The sequence below is a fragment of the Aythya fuligula genome, chromosome Z (genome assembly GCF_009819795.1).
Source record: "Aythya fuligula isolate bAytFul2 chromosome Z, bAytFul2.pri, whole genome shotgun sequence".
Taxonomy (NCBI): Eukaryota; Metazoa; Chordata; class Aves; order Anseriformes; family Anatidae; genus Aythya; species Aythya fuligula.
In genome coordinates, this window is record NC_045593.1 from 14,023,092 (window position 1) to 14,042,333 (window position 19,242).

General features: G+C 37.8%; 1 protein-coding gene across 4 annotated transcripts in view; it reads left to right on the forward strand.

Annotated features, from left to right (window-relative positions):
- The window catches only part of LOC116500914 (oncostatin-M-specific receptor subunit beta-like), a 33,510-nt gene that overhangs the window by 3,383 nt on the left and 10,885 nt on the right, over positions 1 to 19,242 (forward strand). For all 4 annotated transcript variants that reach the window (XR_004254355.1, XM_032206264.1, XM_032206266.1 and 1 more), the window contains exons 2-9: positions 5,380 to 5,477; positions 9,568 to 9,728; positions 12,213 to 12,372; positions 14,053 to 14,340; positions 14,974 to 15,103; positions 16,388 to 16,554; positions 17,653 to 17,789; positions 19,039 to 19,198. Coding sequence is in view for 3 of the 4 variants with exons in the window: in XM_032206264.1 (XP_032062155.1) it covers positions 5,405 to 5,477; positions 9,568 to 9,728; positions 12,213 to 12,372; positions 14,053 to 14,340; positions 14,974 to 15,103; positions 16,388 to 16,554; positions 17,653 to 17,789; positions 19,039 to 19,198 (1,276 nt within the window). In the remaining variant the exon portion in view is untranslated. The remainder of the gene's footprint in view (positions 1 to 5,379; positions 5,478 to 9,567; positions 9,729 to 12,212; positions 12,373 to 14,052; positions 14,341 to 14,973; positions 15,104 to 16,387; positions 16,555 to 17,652; positions 17,790 to 19,038; positions 19,199 to 19,242) is intronic.

Below are 19,242 nucleotides of genomic sequence, written 5' to 3' on the forward strand. Positions count from 1 at the left end.
AACAACCTTCACTGCATAGAGTAAATTTTCCTAGGTCACCAATAGCAGTAATTTGATCTTCTTTGCTTCCATTTGCATATTTCCCTGAGGAAGGAGAGTGGTGGATGAGGAAAGTAGAGCATAAGCAAGGAGAGAGAGAACTGAATGGAACAGGTGAGGGGTCAAGAAATCAGCAGGGTGACTGTAGAATGAAGACCAGTAGAAGAGGTTCTCATAAGAAAATTACAGTTGAAAACAGGTTAGCATCTCATGTATAAGGATATTCCTTATACATGATCCCTATTCATTTCATACATTTCATGTGTAAGGATGTTCCTTTTTTTTTCTTTCTTTTTGGTTTCTTTCTGAGAACCTCATTAGAACATTGGTTTGCATTGTAGTCAAATGTATTGTCTAAGCATAAGTATACTTTTCTGCAAGTATAGTAAGTATGTAAATCAGTAAATAGAAAATATTTTGAAGAAAAATCTTTTTTTTGTTGTTTTTGTTTTGTGTGTGTGTGTGTGTGTAAAATTGAAACAAACTAATGTGGCATTATTTTTCTAAAATAAATGATAACAGGCTTATCTTAATTTTTGTGTATATTATGTTATATTCACATTACAGAAGTGGCTCGTAGTGTAGTTTTATATATATATATTTTAAATCTTCTTTATGTTATCTGAGACCAATGTTTCACTTCAAATGTAAATACAAAATCTAAGGGCCTGATTGTGTCATCTTTGTATTGAGTCATGCTTCAAAGCACTGTGGAACTTTTGTGAAACTGTTCAGAATTCCTCACCAGTGAGACCCAGTGTCCATCTGAAGATGCAAGTTAATTTGTATAAACACAGAATAGTAACTGTGTAGGCACAGAGTAAGACGTCAGAGAGCAGAATTGTAACAGAATCATCAAATGGTTCTGTGGCTCTTTTAAGAATCTGTTCACTGTCTTTTTTGTTAAGAGTTCTGGAAATTGGGGAAAGTCCCTGAGGACTGGAAAAAGCAAGTGTTATATTCACAAAATGGCAAGAAAGCAAACCTAAGAAACTGAAGTCTGGTCAGCCTCACTTCAGTCTCTGGGACTATTGGGAAGCAAGTCTTTCTGAAAGCCACTTCCAGGCATGTAAGGGAAAAGACAGTGTTTGGGAACAGATGCTATGATACCAAGGGGAAGTCAAACATGAATGACATGATTTATTTCCCATGTTGAAATGGCTGGCTCTGTGGACAAGGGCAGAACAGTGGATGTTAATGATTTTTTTCACAGTATATATGTGTCCAAATTAAAGCAATAGATTGGTAGACTACTATTTGGAGGCAAAAACTGTCTGGACTGTTAGGCTAAAGGATCAGTTCTTCAAAGTCAATGTCTGGTAGACATTTGGAGTGGTGCCCTATTTGAGCCAGTGCTACTTAACGTCTTTATCAGTGCTCTGGACAGTGAAATGAAGTACACCTTTAAATAGTTGGCAGATGACACCAAATTGATGCAAGTAATTGATACTCCATCAGGTAAGGATGCAATTTATAGGGACCACAACAACCAGGATGAACTGGGCTGACAAAACTTAGGAAATTTAGCAGAGACAGGTGCAAACTCCTGCTGGCTGGATTTGGAGGGAGCAGGGCAGTCAGGGAGCTGAGAATAGTCACACAGCAAAAACGGACCTGCTGCATGTTAGTCAGCAGTGGGCTTCAGTGGCAAGGGTGGCTCACCATCTACTGGGCAAGAGCATAGTCAGCAGGTCAAGTAGAGTGGTTATTTCCTTTTATTTGGCACTTGTAGTGCCACATCTGTGTCCAGTTTGAGGCTCCTGATATGATGATGATCAACACACTGGACCGAGTCCAGCAGAGTGACCAGGAGGGCTTGGAGGCTGGAGCACACATAGGAGGAATAACTGCAGGACCTGAGTTTGCTTAGGCTTGAGAAGAAAAAGCTAAGGGCAGCTCTAACCGTTGTCCTCACTTAACTAATTGGAAATCATGGAGAAGAAAAAACTAAGCCTTTTGCAGAAAGACAAGAGGAATCAGTGCAAATTGTAGAAAGGAAATTTCAGTTTAAATATACAGGGAAAAATATTCACATAGGTGCACTGGAACAAGTTGTCTAGGGGAGCTGTGTCATCTCCATCCTTGGAGTTCTTTAAAACTCAGTTGGATGAATGGCTCTGATTCTAGAGAAAAGCTGTTTCAAAAATATTTTGATGACAGAAGTAACTAGAAAGGAAAAAGTATTCAAACTGTGTGTCTGCTGTCCATATTCAAAATCTCTGGCATGAGAGCTTCTTGTTCTTAACCTGCGGTTCATGGAAGCAAATGTCACAGGCATTCCAGGCTGGAGTGTGGTGTCAGCACATGACTTCTCTTAAGCTTCAAAGAAAAGAGTCGATAGTGATTCATTCCCAGATGAAGAACTGTGGCATACGAGTGAAGAATTCCTCAAAGAATGTTGCTCCATAACTTTTCAGATCAGCAAGTAGACAACCAAGTTATTTGGCAAAATGATGGTTGTGACATTGCCACTTTTCTTGTGGCATTTGGAAGTAGCTCAATGGTTCTCAGAGGCAGCACTTTGCCTGTTTTAGGGTGGTGAATTTAGATATCTGTAAGCATTCCCTGAGTACTTTACTCCACTTCCTTTGTTATTCAATTGCTTTCACTTTTGGCAAAGATGCAGTTAATCACAATATCATTGTGTTATTTTTTTTTCTTTGAATGACATTGATGATGTGTTTTCTGCAAATATTTTGATTCTCTTTTAATTCTTTTAATCTTTTTTAATTTAGACACATTTTAAATGGTTGCTTTATAACAGTATTTAATTATTGATATTACAGAGTAAGTGCTTGACATTTGTTGGTAGCAATTACTGTACATGATTAATTTGTTCAACATGAGCAGAAGTTTCTGCATCAAGATGACTTAGGTAAAAATATTACTCATATTTCTTTTATGAGTACAGTAAAGGACTGTTTCTTTTTTTTTTTTTTTTTTAATAACTTTTTAATTATTTTATTATTTCAATACAAGTCATATTCTCTTTTGTTAGAGAATTTCAAAGCTTTTTCCATGGTAATTTGTTTAACAGCTACAATGTTGCACTTCATCATAGGTTACTTTACAGTGTTAAACGAGACCATTAACAAAGGGAATAGTGAAAAGCATTGTAAAATTCCAAATACGTTTATATTCCAATGGTCATTTATTATAATACACTTTCCTTTAGTAGAGTACAGTATTTGTAGTGTGCAGCAATAGAAATGAGATAGAATGTGTCATCAGTGAACCGGTAGCGTAAATGACCAGAGAGAGGTAGTTAAATTAGACAGATATTACAGTACAGTAGCTGACAATGCCTCTGTACAGCAGAAAAGGACTTTTTTTTTTTTTTTTTTTTTTTTTTTTCCAAATAGGAAGTAGTTTAACAAGTACTCTACTGCATTTTGACTTCCACAGTACTTTCCCATTGGATGTAGTTTTTAGGTGATACGTGACAAATAGGTCAAACAGATTTGTGTCCAAACCCAAAGATATTTACAAAATCAAAATGTCCTGTGGGACCATGTTTTCTTCACACTGATATAATTAGGTGAGGAGTTACTCTCCTAAACCTAACTGACTATGCTTGCTTGAAATTGGTCTTAGGGTACAGTCAACTCAATTGCCTTTAAAGGCCATTTAGTTATTTATTATCATTATTATTATTTTTGTTTTCCTGAGAAAGGGTGTGCAAGATTTGGCTTTGTATTCATTTCCTATAATTCAAAATAAAAACAATGTACTGAAGAGTTTTCAGAATTTTTAGCACAATCTACTTTAGGAAAACTTTCTGTGCCACTTAACCTGCCATTCTGCTGCATAGCAAAAAGCCAATCTGCAGTGGTTATTTCAATGAGATGTATCAAATGATTTTTCCTTTTAGATATTAAATTTGATCAGCTCATTAAAAAAAAAAAAATGTCTAAACTTTGAGAATTCATGAAGAAGCTGATTGCCTGTAGCTCTTGGAACACTCTTAGTTGCAATGTGAATTAAGTGTGAGTACTCAAAGCTATGTAGATTCTTATTCATGTTGATTTTAGTGTTGTCCAAATACTCTTGAGGATATGGGCAAGAAAGACTGCATACATTAAGGAAGGCAACTCTCACTATTTATATATGGGGACATGTGAAACATCTGTACTTATGAGGAGAAAGTTGGGGCACACTCTAGCAAGGATACTTAAGGCTCCTGTACTCAACTCATCCACGTTTTCCCTTTGACCTTAAGAAACTCTCAGGAAAAGGTTTGAATCTTTTACCTCAAGCCATCAGAGAAATTAAGGGCTTTCCAAAACCACAGTGAATCTAAGGCAGGATCGTTAAAGTTTCTGCAGCTCTGAGGTAATAAATTGGAGGTTTTCTTCCAGGAAGAAGTTCTGGAGTAAATTCCTGGCACTTCTGAAATTAGCAAATATTCTGTCCTTGGCTTTTGTGGGGTCAGAAGGTTATTCTGGTTATCTTTCCTGCTAAGCAGTTTCTACTTCTGTTATGAAAGTTAACTCTCTGTATCAATATTCTGCACAGCTCCAGAAATGTAGTGTGGAAACCATAAGTTAGAGATAACTGTATCCAATAGTCCTGTTCCTGTTGTTTGTACTTCTGTACCCTCTGAGTGCTTTTAACCATACTGCTGCTGAACGTTTATCTCTCCCTTCCACATGGTGCAATGTGCAGGCAGTGTTTATGCTTTATGAGGTCTGACATGGTCAGTCCCTCAGGACAACTCTGAACTGTGCAAGTCAGAGTTTCATCCTGTCATAGTGTGAAAGGTGCTAAGACTTCAACACACGTATTTCAACTCCAGCCTAACTGTAGCCCTCCATATAGTGTCCTGCTTGCCGGCAAAGGCTGAGACCATGCTCGCCAAAGCATGGATTCATCATCATCCAAGCTTCTTGGCAGGGCAGAAACTGGAAGACCTTTTGCACCTCTGATATTTCTTTTTTTCCTTTTTAGAGTGGATTTCTCATTTCTTGCACAAGAGGAAAGCCAAAAATACATCAGGACAAACTTTAGTTTTAACATTCCTTGGGAACATGTGGAGGAAAAACACATTTGTGTTTTATTTCTTTATACTGAATTGAACTTTTTAAGCATGATGTATTTTTCACCACACTGTAACCAGGTCCTAAAAAATAAGAGTTTTTTGTTCGTTTGTTTGTTTTTATTCCTTATCTTTCTTTGTCCGTTCTTCCTGAATGTCTCACAAACAGCCTGGAGTGTTGTGTGGTTGGGTTTTTATTTATTTATTTACTTATTCTTACATGCAGCAATAGTATCTGAACAGTTGTCTAGCATATATTTTTCCTAAAAGAAACACATAAATAGAAATATCTTCTTTCCTGTTAGGTCGTGTGCAGGAAAAGGCAGATGAATGATGAATCACTTCATGATTCTGGCAGTACTGCTCCCCCTAAGGACTTGCCACACTGCATACTCACAGCAAGGTAAATGCCTTTTTAATTTGGAAGCTACTTTGAACAACTGGAGCTTTGGACTTGCTCGTTTGTAACTCTCCTGTGATTAAGCAACATGTTACATGACTAATCAAATCATTCATTTTGTTACAGAGATGAAGCAACTTTAAAAACTACCTGTTGTAACTCCATGCAAAATTTCCCATTGAATCAATTACTTGCAATGCCACAAAGCCAGATTGTATTTATATATCTGTTCCCACTCTTTCATATGATTTTAATCTGTGCTTAGTCATCTTTAAATAATTATTCTTTGACAGCTTTTATGCTTTCCTACATCTTCCCTTCACTTTCACTTTCCCATCTTTCTCATCTGTGAAAACATTAGGCCTTACATGGGCTCTTTCCTAGTCGTACCTATAAAACTCAGGACCATGTTTTATTTCATACACTTCACATCTGCATGTAATATGGAGAAAAAAATACTAATTTATTCCTATTCTGAAAGAACAAAGATGAATGTATGAATGTAAGGAATTTTCCAGAAGGTTGTGTATTTTAAGGTAAAACTGTTGCTTGTATGTTTGCTACTGGCAGTACTATTGGACATTTTCCATTTAAAGGAAAAAAATAATGAATATTTTTATTGGATTTCTATGACCACAATTAAGAGGCAGAACTTAATGAACCAGTCCTCACAATAGAAATCATACTGTCTTAACTGAGTTAAGAGATAGAGTTTTTTGATTTTTATTATTATTATTATTTTGTATGATTGTACTTGGTATCATACAGAAGACGTGACATACGTATTTCAGACTTTTTTCCCTTCTCCTCTCTCCATTGTTGAAATATGTATGTTCACACTGCATTCCAGCAAGGTGCCAGTTACTTAGTTACCAATGCCCCTAGGGTGGTAAACCATTGCAATGCAGGCAAGTCCAAACAGTTACTGTGTTACAATAACTAAGTCACTTGTTTTCACATGCTGTTTTTCAGGAGTAAAATTAGTCTCTGCTGTTAATCATAAAGCTATTCATGTAGTCTGAGTTAGCTTTCAGTTAAAACAAGTCATAAAATGCCTTGATTATATAAATTTCCTAGGCGGAGAAGGTTACAGCTGTGAATACTGCAAACATTTCTACATGCACAAATTATACTGCAGAAGTCTTTATTTCCCAAATTGTAAATCAGTGGTGTTCAAGATCTTGGACTCTAGAAAAATTCATGGCTATATTGTTTGTGCTTTTTATTGGTACTGTGTGTGAGCCCTGACTGGTGACCATCTTAAGTTCTGTGAGGTCATCCAAATAAAAGGAGATAATGGAGGGACACTTGTGCAGATGGAGAGAAGGAAACAGAAACCAATGAGAGCTTTGTTTTGGGCAAAGTAATTAAACATGGCAGGTAGGTCTCCATGGTGTGAAACAGGATGAGATTTTTAGCTTGAACAGAAAGACACAGATGGAGAGAAGAGAGGGAAGCACATCATCAGTGTAATAAGCACAGTAGTGGCACTTACACCCAGAGTTACCCAGAGGAGAGGAAACTCAGTAGATAAGCAAGTCTTTCTTTTAATGGTGCACCCTGAAGGGGCAAGTAAAGGTTTGAGGGAACTACATCGTATTTTTATACTTGTGGAGTCTTTTACAAAGAACCCGTAGTTTCAATAGCTAATTTTTGATCTGGTATACAGTAACTTTCTTCTGTCTGACTTCAAGGCATCTTAGATTTGTTAAGAGATGAACTCTGGTATCTTAAGTCATTATGTTCTTTAATATGACCTCTGGAGGTCATGTTGTCCAACCTCCTGCTCAGTCTGGTCACCTAAAGCAGACCACATCCTTGTAGCATTTGAATGTCTCCAAGGACTTTCAGCTTCTCTGGCATTCCTGTTCCCATGCTCTGTCTCCCTCACAGTAAGGAATTGTTTCTTTATGTTGAGGAGGAACCTCCTGTGTTCCAATTTGTGCCCACTGCCTCTTGTCATGTCACTGAGCACTGCTGAAAAGAGCCTGGCTCCATCTTCTGTACACTCTCCCTTCAGTTACTTGCATACATTGATAAGCTCATTGCTGAGCCTCCCTTTCTCCAGTGGTCCAAGCACTCCGAGAATTTCTTCATATGACAGATGTTCCAGTCCCATAATCGTTTTAGGGGCCCTTGGCTGGACTCTCTCTTGGACCTCCACTAAGTGTACATCTGCTAAAGGAGGAGTGCTCAGCTATTTTATTGTGACAAGACAGAGGCTTGGTTTCTTCCCTAGAGTAAGGAAAGACCGTCTTGTTCTGGCTCAGGTGAATTGTCATGAAAGAGCTGTGATGGAGACATGGGCAGATTATACAAATCTGTTAGGTTTCAATTGCATAGCAATTGCACACAGCAATACACACCAGTTTGAGTTCTGTGGAAGGAAGAGTTTAAAGCTGTCATAGAAGAACCCAGATTTACTTTTGTTTGAGGCAACCATAACAACTTTGTCAAACTTGTGATTTATAAATCTTTAACTGAAAAAAAAAAGCTATCAGATATCAGTATATTTTTCTTTTTCACAAGCCTGTTGAATCAGTAGCATGCTTGACGTATGATCAAACCATGGTCAGGTCTTAAAAATTACTTAGAACTTATGTGAACTGTTGTCCAGACAATTTCATCATGTATTTTGGCAAGCCCATTTACATACACAAAATAAAATCCCCTCAGAGCCTTGGTATATGTTGCTTCAGGTAACAGGGTGGTGAAGTTACAGGTAAGGCTGACCGAAAAGTAAGGCTGTGCCTTCCCAAAAGAACATAAGATACTATGATTTCACAGTTAATTTTATGGCTCACTTCATTGCTTTGGTTCCCTGCTTGGCTCCCTGCCTGGTCAGTACTTGTCAGTGAAGCTAGCAAAATTTCTGTTTTCTGGTAAGACCTAGATTTGCTGCTCCTTCATCATTTAGGCAAGTGAAAATTATTCCAAGGCCCTCAACTTTGTTTACTCCATTCCAGACATCAGCTCATTATTACAGGTGCTGAGTTTCCTCATGTAGTGTAAAACTGATGGCCATTTTTTAATTTATTTACTATTTGCCATTCAAAAGCAACTGCCAAGCAGCAGATAGTTTTTTAAGCACCGTGCCATAACCATGGCTAAACTAGAAATTTTACTTTTGCATGTGAAACATTTTAGCAGTCGCCTTGCAGGAGACATTAATGCTGTCAAATCCTGCTGTCACATAATCACATATGTTTGTCTTTTTGCAGTAACTATATACTAAAGCTGCAGTGAGAATTGACAGAGGAGGAAAATGCATGTGCATTGGTGGATGTGTGCATACTGTCTTGAAAACTTTTTAGGATACAATAGACATGATTCTGAGACCTAGTGGTTGAACAATGAAACCTTGATTTCTCACTGATATTTCACTTCTTCCAAGAAGTGTTTTTGTTTTTGTATTTGTATTTGTTTTCATTTTTCTAATTTTTGTGTAGTGGTGACAAAACAGATACCTGAAAAAAACAACCACTCATAAGCTTGAGGAGCCTTTCCTCTTCTGATAGGTAAAAGGAGTATAGTCTGACTTCTAACCTGTAGTTTACCTTGGGAATTAAACCCAGGCCCACAAAGTCCATTTGCATTAACTAGTTCAACATTCATTACATCACAGAGTAAAAATGAGTCTGGATTTTCTTCTCTAACGTTTAGAGGCTTGCTGTGTGTTGGAATTTCCCAGGATTTAGTCCCTGTTAGTGTACCGTGTTGTTGTTCTTCATTAGATTGTAAAGAGAAAGATTGATATTCTGATAAAGTAGCTAATAAATTGAGGGCATAATGAAATTAAAGAGCACACCCAAAACAATGATGGGTAGCTATTGAGTAGATTCAGGAGCCTTGTTTTAGCCTTCTGATGCCTTAAGATGAAAGATTATAACTGATTTTGATATTAAGAGCATGGGCCTTGATCCTCCTGTGTTCCAGTTTGTGCCCATTGCCCTCCATTGCGTTCCTTTGCCTTTCCTAATGACTCCCAAAAAAAGGTAGTGTGGAAATTTTTAGTCTTTTGCAGCTTATCAACATTTGAAGGACTAAGGCATACATAAACATTAATATTTTTATGTCCTTTTTGTGCTCCTAGGATCCCTTATGTTTCCTGTAACATACTTTAACGTTTCCAAGGATTTGGCTCTTCAGCGTCTGCTTGTGGAATGGGATGTTGACAAGACAGCGCATGATGCTGAACTAGCAATGTCTTTTGAAATACAAGTCCGTCGAGCAGATGAAGCTACAGTGTGGACAGTAAGTGTTTTATTTATTTATTTATTTATTTATTTATTTATTTATTCAAGATATATTAGATATTTGCATTACAAAAGAAACTAAAGGAAAATCATATGCTCAGGTGCATATACAGATCTCTCTGCCTCAGATTTATGACTTACTGCACAGTACCTCCAAAACTGTACTAGAAGTACCTCCATATTTCACTAGGTGACAGACTTGGTTTAATGTTATGTCCAGTTTTTGTGAAAACAAAATATTGTCTCAATTGAAGAGGTAATTTCCAACTGAGCAGAATATAGCTATGCCTTGTGTATCTTTATTTAGAGGCTGTGGAGGGCAGACTTAGGAGATCTAAATCCCTTCCAAGGTGCAGGTCCCCTAAGCAGCCTCCCAGAAAAAATCTTTCTTTCCTCCTGAAGGCAGGCATTTTTGTAGCATGATTACTAAATGTCACTGGGGACAAATTCAGAATGAGTCATGTGTTGGTGCAACTCCTCTCACCTTACAAACCAAACAGCATAGTCTCAGTGTGATTGAGGCCTTTTAAGACCTTGGCCTAGTACTTGGCCCTGTCAGCAATTACCTTATATCAAACTCTTCTGTTTAGGGAAGAAGGTAGTTATGTCTCTTTTGTGAAATCCCTGTCCTGGTAACTTTCTTTAACACCTGAAACTCTCAACTTTTCTGAAGAAATAAAGATACCATCACCCAGATCGTTATGGCTTAGGCCTGCTCTGGATTTTTATTTTTTTTTTGAAGTCTGTGACTTCATGTGAGAATTTTTGTCTCCCAAGAGAATTTCCTCTCCTTGGAGCTGGCAGAATCTTTTGGGAACTAAGTGCATGTCTTAGGGATGTTAAAGCTTTTTATGAGTCATCTGCTGATTGAACTATGGAATGAGATTAAATATACATGTTAAAACTTAGTAAAAACAGAAAACAGCTCCAACTCTTTCGGAACTGTTATTTTTGAGAAATGATATAAATTAGAGAAGGGCTTTTTACACTGTCCATATTATTATTATTATTATTATTATTTTTTTTTTTTTTTGAGTACCCTTCCAGCAAACTCTTGTTAACTTGTTAAAGGAAAGTTTTTTGAATTCAAGGACAGAATTTGTAATGTTACTCATAATAAAGATGACTTGGTAAATAAACAGGATATTCTGAATGTCAGTGCAACACAGGAATGTATTTGCTTCTGTGTTTTTCTGAAGTCTGTGTACCAATAAAGAAACCCTGACAGTCTGCTCATACCAAAGTGAGTACAGTCTGTCTGACTTTCACAGTTAGACTGTACAACTGTCAACATGCTTCAATTGAAAAATTAAATTGTGAAGTGATTAGAGAGTTCTTCTCAAAGTGGCACTGTTATGAAAGTGCAGGTGTTGCTGATGGAAAGCAGTGATGGGGAGTAGTTGCCTAGCTGTCAGGGTGAGTCAGGGCTCTGGTAGAGTTCACTGGAGCAGCACAGATCTATGTGATCAGAATTTTGTGTAGTTGCTCTAAGAAGTACTGAAATGTATGTTCTGTTCTGAAATGTATTTATAATTACAGGTGACTAATACAATTTTTGAGACTTTTTTCCTGCCTCTTATGGGCTGTTATGCCAGCAAAGATTCATACTCGGGCTACATTTTCATCTGTCTGTGTTACTACCTTGTGCCCTGGTTAGTTTGAATTGCAGTGCTCTGTGTTAGTGCAGCTCACTAATACACGGGTAGGACTTAGTAGGTACGTGCTGAGAGAAATTTGTAGGATATTTTCACTTAAGAGCACAGCAGACTTTTTTTTTTTCTCTTTGCCTGCATTTATATGGTTCAATATAAAAATGTTTGACATGTTAAAGAGTGTTTTGCTCTGATGATTTTTGAACTCCGTTTTACATATTAGGCCATCCTTCTTCTATTACCTTTGTGGAGCTCTTTACACTTTTGGATGTGTTCTTTCATGTTTCTTACGTACGTTTATTACAGCAAACATTTGGAGGGAATCAGGTAGGTATTTTCCTACTCTTCCTGGCACTGATGGTCCTCAGACACTGTGAGACGCTGTGCCTCAGAACTACAATTAGATTAATATCTGCATAATTCCTTACTGACCAGTACAGATGCTTGCTGTAATCCAGAGCATTGGACAAAGTGCACCTGCAGGCAGCAGCATGTGTGCAGAGTGATGTGATAGCAGGCACATAGAACCCAATGAAAGTCCCTGGAAGTGAATCCATTTCTTGAGAAACGGGGCTTGACACACCACACAATTATGTCATTAGAACCAAGTAGCCTTGCCAATGTCTCCATCACTCCACCACTGCTAGTGCAGATTTGTAATCCACCACTTAGAGTGAGATCACAAGTATCAGGTGGGATTTCAGAGACTTATTTTTCAAAACCATTTTCCTCATTTAAACCTTTTCTCTCTCTCACTCCTGAGCATACTTCCAAAATATCTACATACTGCTGTATTTTCAATAATTTGCCTTATTGGCTTCTCTTTATAGGATTTTCATAATGTGACGCTTAATAAATCAGGAAAGCCTCTTCATTGGATATGGGATTCAGATTTACCTTTGGAGTGTATGTCACACTCAGTGAGAATCAGAAGTAAAGCAGAAGCATCAAAAATCTGGAGTCAGTGGAGTCCGTGGGAGACTGTCCTGGGTGAGCAAAACAAGACCTTGCAACATTGGCTTTATTTTTTCCAGTACAAAGCTAGATTTTAATTTGCGGGTGACTTTAATGATAAAGTCCAACTCAGGAGAGACAACTTCAAATAAAGAATGCATTGGAACTCTTTTATATCTAAGCACTAACCAACTCTATTTAGCTGGAAATAATATTAGTGTTTCAGCCCTTGTTCTAATTTGCAGACTGCCTTCGTAAGTTAGTAGACCAAAAGTTTTAGGGCTTCTCTTGTTCACACATTAAAACAATACAGTACATTGAGCAGTATGAGAACTTGGATTTAAGAGGAATCTGTCCTCCTTTCTTGATGCATGCTCTTGCATAAGTCAGGGGCCTTGGCTCTATTGTAGTCTTTCACCAGATGAGACGCAGCTCTGGTTGAGAGGAGAGGAGAAAGTGCATAGCTGTGGCTACTTCATCAGATTCATCAGCATTTCCTTTCTCTTGGAATCATAGCTTTGATTAGTATTAAGGATGTAGAGAGAGAGGAGCAAGTCAGCTCCTTATGTCACTTGAAATGAGTTGTGAATTATATGAGAGTAAACAGGAAGTGAACCAATAATATAATTAAATGATGCTGAAAAAAAAAAAAAAAACCTAACACACACTTTTTTTTTCAGATTATAACCTGTTTTATTAAAGCAGTTTTATATCCATAGAATTTGAGTTAAACAAAATTTGTAACTGTTTTAGAAAAAAAGCTAAGTGATTTTGTAAAGAAACTTTCTTCTTGTTTGCGTCAGTAAGGGATTTTATTTATGGGAGAAGTTACTACTAGTAGAAGCAACTCAGGTCTGTATGCTTGGATTGTGGCCAACTAATTGCCCATCTCCTTCACATTATTTAATGGGAGATAAAACCCGTACTTTCTTACTAACCACAGTCTTGGAAACTTAATTTTTTTAATTGAAATTGGATAGGAATCAAAAAGACTATTTCCTTGTCACAAGCAGATCCTGCATTAGAGACATGTTTAGAGGTTTCTGAAAGGTGACTAGATTTCTTCAGATTTTAGATCGGATCCTTGAGAGCAGATTTATCTGCAACCTATGCAACAGTGTGTGAGTCACTTAAATATTACTAAATTTTGCACCCAGCAGGGAGTCCAACATTGAAAGTCATAGAAATATCATTCTAATCTGAGTATTCCCTTATCAGTCTGATTTGTTCAATGTTGGTTTAGCTTAGCTTAGTTCTCCATGAGGTTCAGAACATGTTTGCTTTTTTTTTTTTTTTTTTTTTCTCCTTTTTTTCCTAGTCCTCTGCTCAAAATCTGTGAAAGCAGGCATTTTGGCTGTAAGCATCATCCTGTTCATAGGTGCAGAAGTAGTGCTGATCTGTAAAGACAGTTCTTGAATAAACCATTTGTTTTCCTCATGTGAAAGGCTGTGAGATGGATTAAGGCCTCCCTTAGGTTGTTTGTTGTACTACATTATATGTGGATGGGCGTTAACAGAAATCTACATGTCTAATTGATCTCTGTATAGGAAAGAACGTGAAATAAAAGAACAAGAATGGTAATATAAGAGCAGATTCTCATGTAAATGCTCAGTTATGTGTTCTGGTTGAAGGCCGCTTCTGTAAGCAAATTTTGAAATGGTTTATTTCGTTAATTTACATTATTAACAATATTAACATTATTATGTTAATTTACAGGCCTGGATGCTTCAGATAATTATGGACCAAAAATCTTTCCAGAAGAAAAAGTTATAGAGGAAGGCCTTGGCATCACTCTTTGTTGCGTTGGAAGGAAAGGCCAAATCATAAAGGAATTCTTTCTTTTGGATTCAGATGTTCATTATTTCAGTGAAACAAACAGACAAATTGGACTTCTCACTGTGAAAAATGTGACACTTCGAGGAGCGTCTCGACATGTCACTGTCTACTGTAAAGAGCCTTGCAGTGAAGAACCTTGCTATGCTCATGCACTTTTCTTTGTGGGTAGTAAGTGAAGACTTTATTACAATTCTGTTTTCCTGTTGCTATAAAGTCAAGAATGGCTGTAAGGGCTATGAGGAGAGAAACAAAAATAGCTTTCTGTAATTTGGCATTGTCCTGTTAGGGCTAGCTGAACTGTGTTTAATCTCTGATGTAAGGTATGCACACTTGCATGTAGAAGGCATTACAGAACAGAAACCTTTGTTTTAAACATTTTTCATTTCATCACATCAATCAATCCCAATACAGGTCAATAATTTTTAAATACACTTACCCATTTTGATTTCAGCTTCATTGCCTGTGTGCATGTGGTAAAATTTCAGCACAGTCCCCCTTTCCAAGGCTGGTAGTAAGTTTTACAGATAAAAACCAATACAGATTAAATTAATTAAACTATTAGTATAACAAAAAATAATAATATAGATAAGTGTTTGGATTGCAATTAATTTATGGTGTAGTACTGATTTTTGCTTCAGAGTGGTCATTGAATAAATATAATTGAATATAATTACAGCATCTGTAGTAAACTAGGCTTTGTACACATCAATTTTTTCTAGTCTGCTAATGTACAGAGAACATTGAAGGCTTTTGCTTTGACTGCCATGCTGTTGGCTTTTTATCGTTATTCCCTCTGACAAGGGCCACCTGATACACCTGGTGATTTTTCCTGCCAAACTCGAAACATGACAACAGTGACATGTACTTGGAACCAAGGAAAAGACACCTACCTTTATGGACGTCATTCATCAAAACACACCTTGTTTGATGAGTAAGTCTCCTCACTGTTACATTAACTCTAGCCTGTGTTGTACAAAACAGTCAGGTTATTTCTGCCCTTTAAGATCTGTGGAAATGTTTTTATCCATGTTGCAATTAGCTGCTTGCCCCTTTCCAAGTCACTGATCAGCTTATTTAACAAAGCTTGAGTAGTGCAGAATTAGACCAGCTATAACAAAGTTGCTGCTCTGTTAGACCGGCTTCTGCTTGATAAAGCCTGCTGCAGCAGTTCTTTCGGGTTAACTTGTTCAGATAGCTTTAAGCTGTATGAAGATACCCTGCAAGCTGTATATGCCCAGCTTAAGTATAGTGACACAGAATAAATAGCTAACAGGTAATGAGCTGGTATGCTGAGTATTAGTGTATTCACAGTCTGCTGACATTAACGCTTACTGAAATTGATGGTTCCCTGCTAGCCCCCAGTTATCCTGATTAGCCTCACTAGTCCTTTCTTTATGATTTTATAACTTCCCATGTTTCTTGAATTCCTGAGCTGTCTCAACAATCCCACTTCTGTCTATAATTTTAACTTCTTTCTTCTTTTTAACTTTTTTTTTTTTTTCCATATTTTTTTTAAATCTCTCTGTAACTTTCTTACAGCTCTTTCTTAACAGTCTGGTTCAAAGTCAGTGGCATATCAGACCTATGCATTGGCTCCTCGCCACAGAGGCATCTAAACCCATAAGAGAGGAGGCAAGGCAAAGCTTTACAGAAGGGGCTGCAGAGAAAAAAGATTAAAGGGAACACATAAAACAGTACAGAAGACTCATATCATCACCACAAGCTTTCAACAAAAGATCTCAAAAGAAGGCAGATTATCATTGCATAGTACCTTCATGGTCTCTGCATCATTCACTTCTGTGAGGATACAATGATGATTTAAAAATGGAAGGTTAGAAGATGCATTGAAATTACTATTTCACTTAAAAGCATGACTGTGGACATGTGAAGGCTTTAATCCTTGGTAAACCAAGTCCTTAATTTAGAAAGCTGCAACCCCATGATGAAACACCTAAAAGCAATTTAGCTGTAACTTAAGAAGGTAAACTTATTTAAAGGAAGCTTTCTTCTAATTGTAAGGATACCTATATTCATCTTAGTCTGGGCTAGGGGAAGGAACTGGGTAGCTTCCCATGGGCACATACAGCCTTGTTTTCTGAGATGCTATATTTTAGTTGGGCATCAATGATTTTGACATCTATCTTGATTGTACATTATGGAAAAATGTCTCTCTCTCTCTTCCCCTCCCCATTTTCCTCCCACCCTTCTTTGACAGGTTTTCCCAAAACTTGGTTCCATGCACAGTAAGCTGTTCTGAGCAGTCCTCGCAGTGCTCGTGTTCTTGGGATATAGGCCAGCAGAGGATTTATAATATCACACTGACTGTTGAAAATGCACTGGGAAGGAAAACTGCCATGGAAGCTTTTGATGTAACTCACAGAAGTAAGGCCATTTCTATTTCTTTGTTGAAGGTCTTTGTTGAAGGCCTTGTCCTCCTTCTGATCTTAGTATCTGGATGCCAGTTTGAAGTAGAAGTCTGTTTTCTCAGGTTTTATTAGTTTTCTCTCGGTGCTGTAGTTTTCTGCTGTCTGTTCAGTTGCAGGTTATTCTCTGAGCAGTAACTACAGCTGTGCTTCCTTGTCCTGTACAACAGTGTGCCCCAGCTCCCTTAAGTTCTTGTCTATTCCTATACCCCAAAACACCTGGGTATTTCCTGCGTCTCCAATAGTCTTTTCTGTTGTCTTCTGTCCTCTTTGTGTCCTTTGGCCCCAGCACATCCATCCCAGTGCTGCCATGACCCTTCAGCCTCCTTGTCTGTTTGAAGAAGCCGGAGGCAATGTACTCTGCCTGGTTCAGAAGCAGACAGCCTGATGGGCCAGGAGGCTGCTGCTGTAACTGATGCGTTCCAGCAGTGCTCCCCTCCTCAGAGCCACTGATTGCAGTTTTGCAAGGCACATTTTTTCTCATGACTTCTAGGAAACTATGTTAAATGTCCCCATCTGCTGTCTCTCAGACACACAAGTTGATTATTTGATTTTTTGAGGAGGAAATGGATCAGGAAGAAAGTGGAAGAGTATTCATGCCCTGGATTATAGGATTCAACTGAATTTGCAATAAAAGTTTCTGACTGTTTCTTTTGTTCATTATGTTCTAAAACATCTCCAAGTCAGCACAAGGTTTTATTGTTTATTATTATGTTTATTATTATTATTATATTTTTTATTTTTATTTTAACTGGTATGACTTGTATAACATTTACAGAGTCACAGAATATTTTAGATTGAAAGGGACCTCTGGAGGTCATCTCGTCCAACCCTTCTTTTCAAGAAGGGCCGCCTATAGTGCAGGCTGCCCAGGACTTTAGGCATTACATTTAAATTCTGAAATTAATTTTTACTAATTTATATCTGCTTTTCCTAGACTGGCAGAGAAATTTTAGTCTGTATTTCATATTTGCTTTTATAGCTCAGCTGAAATACCTTAAAATACATTTGTGTATATTGTGATTTACAAGCGCTAACACAGACTTTCCATTGGCAGTTTATCCTCTACCACCTTTCCAGCTGTGGGAAGAATGCACAGATACAGAAATCAAGTTACATTGGAACCATCAAAATAAAGGAATTGAACTGTTTTGTCAGACTGAAGTGTTCCAACCCAATGGGAAAGCAGAACTGGTATGAAAACTGCATTTCATACACAAAAACATAGCAAGAATCTTTTGGACTTGAAATACAAAAATAATTCCTCAGCAGTATGAGTACACTGTAAATCTTGTGAGCATGCTAATGTCTCAATTTTCTGGATTTGTTTGCTTCCAAGCTTAATGTGCGTTGTGTGGCCCACATGGCCTGCTGTTGCTGGCACTAGTTCGTACTTCCAACACTGCCTAAGCTGCTTCCTGAAGTGTGTGGTGTGGCTGGTCTGTAAACATGGCTCTGTCCTCTGCCAAATGTCCTCTGACTTTGAGATCTGCAGGAGTAGATGAAAATAATTATAGGCTATATAATTGCTGTCGTTATGACTACTGCAGATCTTTTTTTTTTTTTTTGCTGTGTTTTTGTAACTGATACAAATGGTAGAGAGGTGTCTTCAACGACCACACTTGTTTGACATTAGTCCAGGAGCTTTCTCTGTACTATTGGCTGCACTTAATGGTAGCGTGTATGATTTCTAGTGGGGAAACCCCAGAACAGTTTTTCTTCACATCCTCTTCAACCTCCTTGAAAATTGTTTCAGTAGGCTCCTCATCTTCTTCCACCTCTTTTACAAACAATGAGGTTGACTGACTTTTTGCATGTGTACTGTGGTTTCTTTGTAGCCTTTTTCTTATGAGAGCAGCTTGCATTTAGTGTATTAAAGAGCATTATGAGATCAGGAACAACCTGTGCTCTGTCTTAAGTATTGCCTAAGAGCTGTTAGATCAAATCATTGCTGCAGTTGGCCATTGCAGGAGACAGTATAGATGAGAGGCTTAAAAGCATGCTCACTTCTTGACTCTTACTGGAAGTCACCCTGTCTCTTAGAAGAGAGCAAGCAAAAGGCTGGGAGAAATGGAAAGAAAGGCAGCTGTGCATATGCTTAGAGCAGCATCCTACTTAAATGAGCTGAGTAAGAGACTCAGATAAGATGAGAACAAAGTCTCATTAAATTCCCTCTGCTTTAATGTAAACAGTATTAATTTGACAGGCAGTGAGTGCCTCCTACTCAGATGGTTACATACAGCCAGCTTGCAGAACTCTTTTTGGATCTCCCAGTCTTTGGATCTCGTGTATATCTTTTTCTTTTTTTTCTTTAAACTGTTGTTCCTCTGTTATCTTCTCCAAGTCTAGCTTTACTGGATATTGTAGGATCTAGGGATAGAACTAGTTTTTCAAACAAAAACCTGTTGCTTATGAAGCCAAAATGAGCTGTTCTGTTTTGCAGTACAATGGTTCAGACACGCAGCTACATCATACCAGCATCACCCTGGGTGGACTGCAGCCATTCACTAAATACACAGCTAGAGTACGTTGCGGGGCAGCAAAGAACTTCTGGAGGTGGAGTGAATGGAGCAAAGCCCAAACCATCAGAACGAAGGAAGCAGGTATGTCTGTTGTATTGAGGAGGGAAGCTTGAAAGATGTTCTTC